General features: G+C 48.4%; 2 protein-coding genes across 4 annotated transcripts in view; both read right to left on the bottom strand.

The window, feature by feature from the left end:
• TEAD4 (TEA domain transcription factor 4) overlaps positions 1-3,477 on the bottom strand; it is a 72,194-nt gene extending 68,717 nt beyond the window's left edge. Inside the window, exon 1 of one of the 2 annotated variants that reach the window (XM_079775033.1) lies at positions 2,729-3,477. In XM_079775033.1, the coding sequence (XP_079631159.1) occupies positions 2,729-3,116 (388 nt within the window). In that variant the 5' untranslated portion in view covers positions 3,117-3,477. The remainder of the gene's footprint in view (positions 1-2,728) is intronic. The other variant, XM_079775032.1, reaches the window with a different exon arrangement.
• An 8,026-nt stretch (positions 3,478-11,503) lies between these two features.
• TULP3 (TUB like protein 3) overlaps positions 11,504-12,857 on the bottom strand; it is a 38,088-nt gene continuing 36,734 nt past the window's right edge. The window contains exon 10 of one of the 2 annotated variants that reach the window (XM_079775936.1): positions 11,504-11,918. In XM_079775936.1, coding sequence (XP_079632062.1) covers positions 11,884-11,918 — 35 coding nt within the window. In that variant the 3' untranslated portion in view covers positions 11,504-11,883. The remainder of the gene's footprint in view (positions 11,919-12,857) is intronic. The other variant, XM_079775934.1, reaches the window with a different exon arrangement.

Below are 12,857 nucleotides of genomic sequence, written 5' to 3' on the forward strand. Positions count from 1 at the left end.
CACACCCCCACTAGGGACCAAGCCCACAACCCTGGCATGTGCTCTGACCAGAATCTTACAGTGACCTCCTGGTTCCCAGGTCGACACTCAAGTACTGCCAGGCCAGTTTCCCTGTCTTTAATATGAGGGAGCTCGATACTGACATTAGAGTGCCCAACAATGTTCAACAGGTTTACCCTGCAGTCAAGGCAAAACTGGAATTAGAACATAGGACTTGGAGGCAAAAGCCCCTGTGACGAAGCCTGTCCCCACCTGCCACGGCCCACAAGCTATCCTGATTCCTAAGGATGAAGAGCATGGTACAGGGCCTGGCCTATAGTAAACGCTCAATTCAGGTTTGCTAAATAAACATGAATGAACAGGGCAGGGTCTAGCAAAGGATGTTCAGAGAAGGCCCCAGGAAAAAAGAGGTTCCATGCTGAAATAAGCTTGGGGAGCATTGGCTACTGAGTCCCCAGGAAATGCCACGCACTGTGCTAGGTACTTTGCAAACATTGAAATTTCACAACAAACTTTTTGGATGTATATCAACTAACCCCCTCCATATTACTCATCAGAAGACAACCTGAGAGTCTCAAATGGCCAGCATGGTACACAGGTATGTCTGACCACGAAACCTGTACCCTTTCCACACTATCAATGCTGCCTTTAGACCAGACACCCTGGAAGCCCCCGCCACACACCCGGCCTAAGAAGGTAAGAGTGAGGAGGGTCCCACCAGAACATTTGCATCCTCGGGGTGCATGGAGGAGCAGTGACCAGAGTTCCCATCCCAATGAGAGTGTCTTGTTCCTTCCTTCCAAGAAACCCTAAAAAATATGCCCACATCCTCATGTTGTGGGAATGCAGAACCCTGAGGTTAGTCTGCCTGTGTGCCCTAGCCCCCACCCCACATACTATGTCACATCCCCTACCCAGTTCACTCCTTGAAAATGTTTCTGATAGTAAAACTCCAAATGGCGAGAAAGCTGAAAGCAAAGCAGAAAGAGATGAGGCAACTGAGACAACCAGTGGGGTCTCCTCCTGCTCAACTAGCAAATGGAAGGCATCCCTTCCCTCCCATGCTGGCGCTGTAGCATTCATGAAATGAATTCTCCTTGCCACAGGGAAGTGTAGGATGGTCACTCTAGAAAGTTGTAAGGAATTAAGGGTTCATCCATTTGACTGCATGGGCAGCTCCAGGGAGAACTGGACCAATAGAAAGTAGTTGTGGCTGGCATACACGCATTCCTCTCTGTCCTTGGGGCCAACTTTAAAAGTGTTGTCTACACAAGTCTCCAGATTCAAATGGTCTCCTCCCCACAATCTCCCCCAACTCGAAGGATCAATAACCCATCCCATCAACAAGGGACAAAGATCTCAACTTCCTCTGGTCTTCCACCAACTTGTTCTCTACGGTTCCAGGCAAGAACAGAACCCGCTCTCCCTCAGAAAGACAGCTTCCTTCCAGCTCTGCCCAGCCCAAGCGAATGGTGCCTGGGGGCCACAGGCTCCAACAATCAGAGACCCTGTCTCTGGCCCCCAGTTACGCACGGAGGAAGAACAGTCATGCCCCAAACCACCATCCTCACAGAAAAAGACACACTTAGAAGCACCCAGTACTCGGACACTCACACTTTCAGACAGACAGCACTTTTCTCACGCGGAAATATACGCAAACAAATCCACCGACTAGGCCAAATTGACTCATGTGAAAGATACCACCCTCACACACACGCAAAGCTAAGAAGACAGGACAGTCAGACTACTTCACAAGAGCTCACCAGAACACCCTTCACACATCTGTGCACAGAGGGTGTTACTGAGCAATGTTTGCTTGGAGGCTTGTCCCCATCAGGGACACAACAGGCTTCTCAGCCCCGGAGAGCAGGGACCTCAGTACAGGTCCCCGAAGCTTAACTGAACAACCAACACGCCTACCTCCAAAAGGACCCGGCAGGGTGAGAGGCGTGGATGCTGGGCCTCTCCCATCGCCGGGCTTCTCAGTTCTGCCCCTGGTCTTTGCGGCTCCCCACGCTCCCTTTTCCCGACGCCCCTCGCAGCTCAGCCCGACCCTGCGGTCCGCAGAGCCTCCACGTGCCCGCTCTCTCCCCAGCCCATCCGGGTCGGAGCGCCCCGCGCGCCCCTCACCCCGACGCCCGCCCGCAGGCGAAGGGCTGACCCTCCCTCACCGCCCCGCGCCTTGCCGGTACCAGGGTGCGGGGAGGTGCGGTGGCTGCGCTAAGCCAGTTCCACGGAGTCCGTCCCGCGCGCCAACTCTGGAAGCCGCGGCCCCGCCGAGTTCCCGAGCGCGCGGCGCTGGCTCTGCGGGGACGGGAGGGGGTCAGCGCGGAGACCCGGCCCCCGCCCGGAGGCCGACCCGCTGGGCGGAGAGGAAGGCGGGGCCGCGGACCGGGCCGCCCCAGTGCTCCCGAGCCCGGCTCGCCGCCCGCCACCCAGCGGCTCGCGGAGCTGCGCGGCGCGGAGGGAGGAGTTTTCCCGGAATGGGGCTGCCGGGAAGGCACCGGGGACCCCCGCTCCTGGAGCGGTGAGTCAACGGCCCAGAGGAAGGGAGCCGGGGAAACGGGCCGGGCCGGGGCCGGGAGGGGCGGGGTGGGGGGGTCAGGAGCGGGGTCGGGCCGCCGGGGGAGCGGGGAAGAGAGGTTGCGGAGCCGGCGGGAGCCCGGAGTGCGGGGCGGGAAGGGGCGAGCGGAGCGCACGGCCGGGGCGCGGCGGGCCGGGCACTCACCTGGGGAACCCGGCCGCAGGCGCCGGGGCCGGAGCTGCGGGCCCTCCCACCCGCTGCCCGGAGGGGGGAAGGAGGGAGCCTGGAATGTGCGGAATGAGGGCTGGTATGAGATGCGCGCAGCTGAGGAGGGAGCTGGAGGGAGTGGCGGCCCGGGCCCCTCGGGGTGGAGCCTGGGACGCCGGCCAGCGGGGGCGGGAGCCGGGCGGGAGCGGGGCGGAGGGCGCGGAGCCGACGGCCCTGGGACGCCGACCCCCAACTTTGACCTCGGTTTCTGGATCCGGCCGCCGCCGCTCCCCGCCCACCAGCGTTCCCTTTGATCTCTCGGCCGGACTCTCCCTCCTCCCCAGCCCCCGGGTCCTGCCCCTCCGGGCGGAGTGACCGACTCCATCACCGGAGCTGAAAACCTTCCTCTCAGCGGAGCGAGGATGTCCTGTGGGTGAGAACGGGGTCCGGCTGCGCGACTAGCCGCGGGCTTCGCAGCCGGCCACCCCCCGCGTCTACGGACGACACCCCCCCGCGCAAGGCCGGGAAAGGCCGGGCAGGGGCGGGCTGCGGGCGCGCAGGAAGGGCTGCTCCTTCCCTGCGGCTCCCGCCGGGGACATTCCCTCCGGGGAACCAGGAAGCAGGAACTCCGGGCTCCCGTCCCAGGCCCGCGGCCAGGGCCCCCGCGCGTGCCCTCCCGGCATCAGCCCCTCTGCCTTTCTCTTTTGTCCCTCGCCCATCTGCAGAGCTGTCACTCTTTGGAAAAGGAGTAACTCAATATTTATTCAACAGGTATTACGTGTCCACCAGATGCCGTGAAAACAATGAAGGATAAGACCTCAGCACCAACCCTGGAAGAACTTATCATTCCGCCGGGAAGAACCCTGTCAGAACGTGGGAGTCTGGGTTTTCAACAAACACACCAGAACCATTTAGTCTCTTGAGAGATGCTAGAACCTCCCTGAGCTCCTCCGGTTTGGAAGTCTTCAGAACACTTTGGTTTAAAGTCATGTGTCATCACATACCTCTGTCTTCCACCTTGTTGGGAGGGTGAAACCAAAGGAGTTTGGCCTTTTCCAAAAATCAAATCCAACCTTTGTGGGCTGTTGTCACTTAGCTTTGAATTTCCATGGTTGTCCAGATCTTATCTCCCTCATCAACCAGAAACTTCCTTGAAGACTGAGTAAATGTCTGATTTATCTCTCACCCAGCACCAACTTGGTGTCTGAGATAGAAAAGTACATGAAAAATACTGGAAAAAAAAAAAAGAAAAATGGTATCACAGAGGATATTGAAAAGAAAGTGCTGTAGGTGCCAAAGTTGTTTCTACAAGAGGTATTCCAAAGGTGTTTTGAACCATTAAAGCATCACTGGAGGAAGTATCAGTCTCAGAAGGGAAGAGTGAAGGAAGCAGCTCTCATTAGCACATATCAATTCTGGTATGCTTGTTAAATAGTGAGTCACAGGGGGACCTGGCCACACCTCACACACATGGAAAGATTGCAATACCGGACAGTAGATAGGCATTAGCCCTTTAATATAATAATCATTTGTTGAGTGTCTGTTGACTGAGCACCATGCTAAGCGCAGGGATAGGTCCCTGCCTGCCCTCAAGAAGTTCACAATCTAGGTAGGACGATGAGACAATGATAAAGTCCAGTGGAAAGCCAAAGTAAGGAACACTGAAATTCAAGTTACAGAGCGGACATGGATCTAGCTCTTGAAGGATAAATGAGAATTTGCCAAATTAAGACTGGAATACTGCCTGGCCTGTGTGGCACAGTGGTTAATTGTCGAACTATGAACCAGGAGGTCATGGTTCAATTCCCAGTCAGGGCACATACCCAGGTTTCCGGCTGGATCCCCAGTGGGGAGCATGCAAGAGGCAGCTGATCAATGATTCCCTCTCATCACTGATGTTTCTATCCCTCTCTCCTTTCTTTCAGAAATGAATAAAAATTAAAAAATTAAAATTTAAAAATGATTAACCACAAAGGTATGGTACAGAGGGTTGGTTAGGAGAAGTCTTGTAAACTAGTGTGGCTAGAGAATAGGAGCTGGAGAGAATAGGTTACAGTAAGTGGGTGCCATGATGTGAAGATCATTGGATTCCATGCTGAAGAGTTTGGGTATCAAAAGGCCCTTTACACACAGGTGTGACATAACCAGTACCAACATCAGAAAGACCCGTCTGGCAACAGTGTCAGGGCTGGATTGGATAATCCGGTGCCTTAAACCCAGGCAGTGGTCCTGAGGCTGATGTGGGAAAGGGTGTAGGGAATAGTCCAGAGGTGAAATAAACAAGAACAAGTGGGCTGTGAGGGTGAGAGAAGAAACAAAAATCACCGAATTTTGACAACTGAACTATTGGTGGTACCATTAACAGACAATTCAAATAAGGAGAAACAGGGTGAGGTGGTAGGTGGGTCCAGCCAGGTTCAGAGGATTGTTGGGAAGGCAGGACAGAGCCTAGGGTGGAGACAGAACAACCTTTGAGTGTCACTTCAGCAGGGACTACTGAGAGGAAATTTGGAGATCAGACTGAGTTATTCCCTCCAAATTTTAACTATCAAGACTAACTGATGCTAGCTGCAATGGTGTGACCTCATGACTTCAGCCTCCTGATCTATATCCTAACAGGCTTCTAGAGAGCTCTGTGCTTTCAGAAATGGCATGTTCCCAAATTGTTGAGGTCCCTCTGGGTAAAGGAAAGTTCTTAGATGTGGAAATTGTGAAGGGTGAAAAACTGACCGATTTTATACTGGTTTTTATGTCTTGCCCTTACTAGGGGTATTTACCTTTAATAGACAGGACTTTTGTTCCTTGATCCTCGGGAATGAATCTGTTAGTAGAAATATTTCCTCTCTCTGGATCCAGCTCAAAGAAATGCATATGGCTGCCCTCAAATTACAACATATAGTCCACAACTCCCCTCACTTCTTAGTGATCCAGACCACCTAGTCCTCACTCAGGCTTGCTGAGGAGTGGTGCAGAAAGAGGTGGGTGTGGTCAGAGCCCCTCTTGATGTAGGGAGGGTATCTGTGTTGTCTCTACTCTAAAATGAAAGTCAAAAATCATACTAATTATGTTGTTTGGTATAATTTGCATTTATTTAATAAATTTTGTTTTTCCAACCTCTGTGGTCACAGTTACACAAAATATCCTTATGATACTGTGTTAATCAAATTCAGTCACATCTATATCCTGGCCGGTGTGACTTGGTTGAGCATCATCCCATGTACCGATACGTTGCAAGTTTGATGCCCAGTCAGGACACATGCCCAGGTTGTGGGCTCATGCAGGAGGCAGCAGGTCAATGTTTCTCACATTTTTAAAAATTCAACCACATCTACGTGATGAAATAAATTCTTTACAGCTATTAATAACCATGTTTTTTAATAAGCCAACTGTGGAGATGTTGAGCAGGTAGTTAGATAACACTTGCAGAGCTAAGGGAAGCATTTCAGACTATGGGAGATGTCAAATGTAAAATGGGAGTTATTCAGTATGAAGAGTGAAAAAGATTAAAATAACATGGGTCCCTGGAATACTGTATATACTCAAAACATGTTGATAAAATTTCTTAATGTGCAAATTGTCCGTGTATAGGGGACTGGTTAAAAAGACTATGGTGCGCCCCAGCCATGTAGCTCAGTTGGTTAGAGCATCGGCCTGATATGACAAGGTTACAGGTTTGATCCCAGGTCGAGGCACATATAAGAATCAACCAATGAGCCCTGGCCTGTGTAGCTCAGTTGGTTGGAGCATCATCCATGCACCGAAAGGCTGCCAGTTCAATTCCTGGTCAGGTCACATACCCAGGTTGCGGGTTCGATCCCTGGTCAGGGTTCATTCGGGAGGCAACCAATAGATGTTTCTGAAATCAATGTTTCTCTCTCTTTCCCTTCCTCTCTGTCTAGAATCAATAGAAACATATCCTTGGTGAGGATTTTTTTTAAAGTAGCAATATTACTTTTTTAAAAGAATCAACTAAAAAAAGAACTAAAAAAAAGAATCATCTAATGAATATATAAATAAGTAGAACAACAAAATCAGTGTTTCTTCTTTCCTCTCTAAAATCAATAAATAAAAACCACTATGCAACTTCCCACAATGAAATACTGTGGAGGATAAGCAAGTATGAGGAAGGGCTGCATTTATTGACATGGGCATTATCTCCAGGATGTATCAACTGAAAAAACAAGCTACTGAACAGAGTATATAATGTGCTGCCTTTTGTGCACAAAGGGTAGGAAATTACAAATACGTTTTTATTTTTGCATAAAGAAACTGGAAAGATACACTGGAAAGAAACTAAAAGTGATTAGCTATTGGAGTAAGACAGGGCAAGGGAAACAAGAGGGGACAGATATGGAACAAGGCTTTATATAGTCTTTAAACTTTGTTTGCTTTGTTGTTGTTTTAAATATATTTTTATTGATTTCAGAGAGGAAAGGAGAGGGTGAGAGAGATAGAAACATCAATGATGAGAGAAAAATCATTGGCCACTCCTGCACGCCCCATCCCCCCCACTGGGGATGAGCCCACAACCCGGGCATGTGCCCTTGACCAGAATCGAACCTGGGACCCTTCAGTCTGCAGGCCAACGCTCTATCCACTGAGCCAAACTACTAGGGCACTGCTTGTTGTTTTTAAAAAATATGTTTTTATTGATTTTGAGAGAGAGAGGGGAAGAGAGAGATAGAAACATCGATAAGAACCATCATCAATCGGCTGCCTCTTGCACGCCCCCTACTGGGAATTGAGCCAGCAATCTGGGTGTGTGCCCTGATTGGAATTCAAACCAGCAACCTCCTGGTGCACAAGATGATACTCCACCAATTGAGCCACATAGGCCAGGCAAGTAATTTGTTTTTTTAATCCTCACTGGAGGATATGCTTTTCATTGACTCTAAATAGAGAGGAAAGAAGAGGTAGAGGGAGAGAGAAACATTGATGTGAGAGAGAAGCATCGATTAGTTGCCTCCCAAATGAACCCCAATCGGGGATGGAACCCAAAACCTGGGTATGTGCCCTGACCGGGAATTGAACCAGGAATCAAACCTACGACTGTCAGTGCATGGGATGATTCTCTAACCAACTGAGCCACACCGGCCAGGGCTAGTCTTTAAATTTTTGAAGTTATTACTATTTAAAATTTATATCTATATATCTGATACATAAGACTAACCAAAAGCAAAATCATTACTTTTTTTAAAGTAATATTTTTATCTTGGATTGATTAGTTTGTCCTGAGCATGCCTTAGTACCCTAGAAATTGCATTTAGACTCCACTTTAAAAAATCTTGATCTAATTCCTAGCTTTCGCCTGCCTGTCACCCTCCTTTCCTCTCAGACCATTCTTCCTTCCTAACTTTCCTGCCCCAAGACTACAGAGGAGAGAGAACTACTGGATTATTACACTCAAAGTCCTTGAAAATCATAACAGAACCTGAGTAGATAGTGCTTAACTACATGTTAAAACCCCGGGGCTTGCCCTGGCTGGTCTGGCTCAATGGACAGAGCGTCAGCCTGCAGACTGAAAGGTCCCAGGCTTGAGTCTGCTCAAGGGCACATGCCTGGGTTGTGGGCTCAATCCCCAGTAGGGGGCGTGCAGGTGGCAGCCAATCAATGATTCTCTCCCATCATTGATGTTTCTATCTCTCTTTCCCTCTCCCTTCCTCTCTGAAATCAATAAAAATATATTTTAAAAAAACAACACGAGCCGAAACCGGTTTGGCTCAGTGGATAGAGCATCGGTCTGCGGACTGAAAGGTCCCAGGTTCGATTCCAGTCAAGGGCATGTACATTGGTTGCAGGCACATCCCCGGTAGGGGGTGTGCAGGAGGCAGCTGGTCGATGTTTCTCTCTCATCGATGTTTCTAGCTCTCTGTCCCTCTCCCTTCCTCTCTGTAAAAAATCAATAAAATATATTTAAAAAAAAACACACGAGGCTTAAGAACCACTGTTAAACCAAAGTGTGTAGTGGAAGGTGGTAATTTGACTGGGAGCACTCCCACTCCCCCCCCCCTACCCCCCAGCTGTATCCCCTGTGTAGTTCACTCTCTTTCCTTGCACTCCAACGCTTGGGCCACAGCCAGGCCCAAAGGCAACATGCAAAGGAGCTTGGGCCTGAGGGACCAAAAAACTAGGCAGCGCCAGAACAAGTCAGAGACACCCATTTCATATTTTTAAAACTTGCATTAACATCAGGGCTATTCTGGCCTGGGCTGTGCCTTCAAGTAGAAACGGAGAGATGGTACAGAGTAAGGAATGTAGGGTAGGATCAGAACTGAGACTAGAACATGGATATTTACCCAGAAAAAAAAATGTTTTTCATTTTTCTCAACATAGTCCCTGGAATATCATCTAAAATTGTTTTATGAGCATTTACAAATTATTTTATGTAACTGGATGGCTAAAAAAAATCAACTGAGATGCACTGTTTTATTTTAAAAGAACATGAATAAACATAATATTTGCCACCATCCTATGTGCCAGATCCCAGGCATTTTACCTGGACTACCTCAACTGGTTTCTACACTCTAGAAATATTACTGTCTCCATCATTCAGAAAAGAGTCATGCTATAGCACAACTCTAGTGGAAACATTGTAAGGTCCAGTCGTTGAAGTCACCCTGAGCCCTTGCTAACTCCCTCATTGGGTTGCAGAATCTGTGCTATTCACTTTAATACATTTGTAATGTGCATCCTTGGCCAGTAGGTGGTGCCACGAAACCATCTGTGACATAATTAGGGCTTGCCTAAAGTTCTGACAGCATCAGTGGCAAATCCTGCATTTACTGTGGCGTCCTTTTTTTGTGGAGGGGAATTCTGTGTTGGTCTATAAAAAAGACTGTAAGACTTTTAAAGAATATACACTGACTATGATAACTAGGGAACCAAAGTGGGGAGAGGAGACAAAAAATCCAACATGCAGTTGGTCAAGAAACGTGTTATGACGGGTGGACGGAATCTGATCAGTCTTTGGCAAACCCTAAGCCAGGGTCCACATGAGGAAATTTAAAAGAAGACTGTAGATGGAAAGAAGAAGACATATGGCATGAGTACACAGGTAGGAGCTATTCTATCCAGAGGGGGAGCTGAGGCTGAGGAGAAGGGCAGCTTGCAGCATCCCAGGATTTTCTCCATGGAGCAAGAGGTCTCCAGTGATTAGGGAAAAGCGGCTTTAAGGTCCTGCACTTCCTCAGAGTAAGATTATACTTCTCCTACATCGTGCACACCCACCATTCCAGAATCTCCCCTCTGGTTCCTTAGCTCGCTCAGCACACACCGTCTTTTCCTAAGGTCTGTACATTCTGCCCCGAGCAGTATCTTCAGCCATGAACAACTTGTAGCTGTCCAGGAGGTAACCAGAGATCAATTCAAAACACATTTATGGAAATTCCAGACTGTTGCCAGCATGAGTGGGGAGAACCATGGCATTCAAAAATTGAAGGTCATGTAATTCAAACTCTCTCAATTGACAGATGAGGAAAGAGGCATATAACAAATCACTGGCAGAAAAAAGGGCCAGAACCCAGGGATTTTGCCTCAGTTGACCCATCACTTCATTTCTGCACCTGTAATGCTATCTAAAGCAGTGGTCGCCAACTGGTGGTCCGCGGACCACTGGTGGTCCGTGAGGCCCGAAAGGTTGGCAACCGCTGATGTAAAGGAAGCAAATTGATGCTAGTTTCTTTTTTTTTTTTTATTGATTTCAGAGAGGAAGAGATAGAAACATCAGTGATGAGAGAATCATTGATTGGATGCCTCCTGCATGCTCCACACTGGGGGTCAAGACCGCAATCCAGGCATGTGCCCTGACCAGGAATCGAACCATGACCTCCTGTTCTAAGTCAGTGCTCAACCTCTGATCCACACCAGCCGGGCAATACTAGCTTCTTTTATGATTCACTAAACTTCTGATCAAAAAGAACCTTTTGCAGGCCTGTTTTAGATTTTTAAATAACATTTGCTGATAGCTTTCATGTCAATAATCACTGATATTATTCCTGGTCATTGAAAATATATAAAACTGGCCCAGCTGGTGTGGCTCAGTGGTTGAGCATCGATCCATGAACCAAAAGGTCCTCAGTTCAATTACCAGTCAGAACACATGCCCGAGCTGCAGGCTCAGTCCTCAGTGGGGAGCATGTAGGAGGCAGCCAGAGGATGTTTCTCTCTCATCGATGTTTCTATCTCTCCCTCTCACTCCCCCGCCCCTTTTAAAAAATATATTTTTATTGATTTCAGAGAGGAAGGGAGAGATAGAAACATCAATGATGAGAGAGTTATTGATCAGCTGCCTCCTCCATGCCCCACACTGGGGATCGAGCCCACAACCCAGGCATGTGCCCTCACTGGGACTCGAACCATGACCTCCTGCTTCATGGGTTGATGCTCATCCACTGAGCCATGATGGCTGGGCCCTTCCTCTCTCTCTCTCTTTTTAAAAAAAAATATATTTTATTGATTTTTTTTTACAGAGAAGAAGGGAGAGGGATAGAGAATTAGAAACATGGATGAGAGAGAAACATCGACCAGCTGCCTCCTGCACACCCCCTACTGGGGATGTGCCTGCAACCAAGGTACATGCCCTTGACCGGAATCGAACCTGGGACCTTTCAGTCCGCAGGCCGATGCTCTATCCACTGAGCCAAACCGGTTAGGCTCTTCCTCTCTCTTTAAAGTTTCTAAAAACATACATATTTTTTAAAGTATATAAAACTGGCCCGACTCTATGAGAGTTTATAGTGATGCTTCCTTAAAGATTAGTCCACTATTGCCAAGTGATGAAATGTATTATTACAGAACATGACAGAAGGAACTATGTAATGGATGGGACTTTGAAAAGAAGACTGGCGACACCTCGTTTTTATATAAATTATTTTTTATTTCTATAGCATACAAAAGGTATAAATATGACTTATGTAAAACCAATCACCTACACATTCAAGCAGCAAGTACATGAAGCTGGGGTATAAATCTCTTAGCCAGAGTGAGCAGGAAGAAGCAGGGTTAGATCTGGTCAGGCCATGAGACTTCCTTCTCCAGATGTTGTCAATTACTGCATCCAGAGATAACTGAACGGCTTTGTTTTCAAGGAGGGCAGCTCGTTTGACAGTACACGAGGAAGGTGGTGCCAGAGGTCTGAAGGGCTTTGGGCACTTCTATGAAGGAGGCACTTGATGGGAAGCAGGCATGCCTGAGATAGAAACCAATCTTGTCAAAACACAGCAAGGACTTTCCAGCGGGGGACAAGGGCCTTTTCATCTCCCAGACTCTGCTTTCACACTGCTATTTGATGTGGAGCACAGGGCAACAGGAAGCGAAGGCAAGAAGGAAGTCCACAGAAGGGAACCAGAATGGCACAACAGCCACTGAGTCCTTGGCCCATGCCGGCAAACAGCTAAATGCACAAAGTCTTGGGAGCTGAGCAATACTGAATGCAGAACTCACACAGGTACTGGATTCAGATACACTCTGAGACCGGTGAGCTGGTAGCAGAGTCGTTGGGAGGTGCTAATAACCTGAACAACTTAGCAAAACTCCTGATCTGTGAGGAAGAGTGACAAGAGCTTGATCTGTACCAGTGAACTAGGCTTTAGTGGCTAATATTTATGTCAAGAAGAAAGGCCCGAAGTGCTGCCCAACAAGGTCCACAGAGCTCAGTCAGCTGGCTGGTCCTCACCAAGCCGCGCCTGCCACCTCCCGTGATGACGACAATGGAAGTTTTGGTACATAATGATCTCTTACTTCTTACATGGTCTAAAGGCATGTGTGTCCTTCTCTACTAACGTCTCCTAGTTACACAGCTGTGGGAGGCACTCCTGGATGAAAAGTGAAGGCAACTGTCAAACTACTCTCAGTCTTAATTAGACGAAATCACCTCTTAGGTTTTTGTTTTCAGTCTAAACTGAAATTAAGACAACTATATAAAATTCTCACATCACTGATCACAAATTTGGCCATAGCCACTCTGACTGAGATTGGTGCCAGCCAGTCTGCTCCGAGGGAAGAAAGGGAAGAGGGGGACTGCAGCATCAGGACCTCCAAGCATCGTGGGGACTGTGAGGTAACTCTTAAGCAACAAGTACCACACTCCCTGTGATGAAGACAATGCAATTCTAGGCTAATTTCCTAC

The sequence above is a fragment of the Cnephaeus nilssonii genome, assembly GCF_951640355.1.
Source record: "Cnephaeus nilssonii genome assembly, chromosome: 6".
NCBI classification, from domain to species: domain Eukaryota; kingdom Metazoa; phylum Chordata; class Mammalia; order Chiroptera; family Vespertilionidae; genus Cnephaeus; species Cnephaeus nilssonii.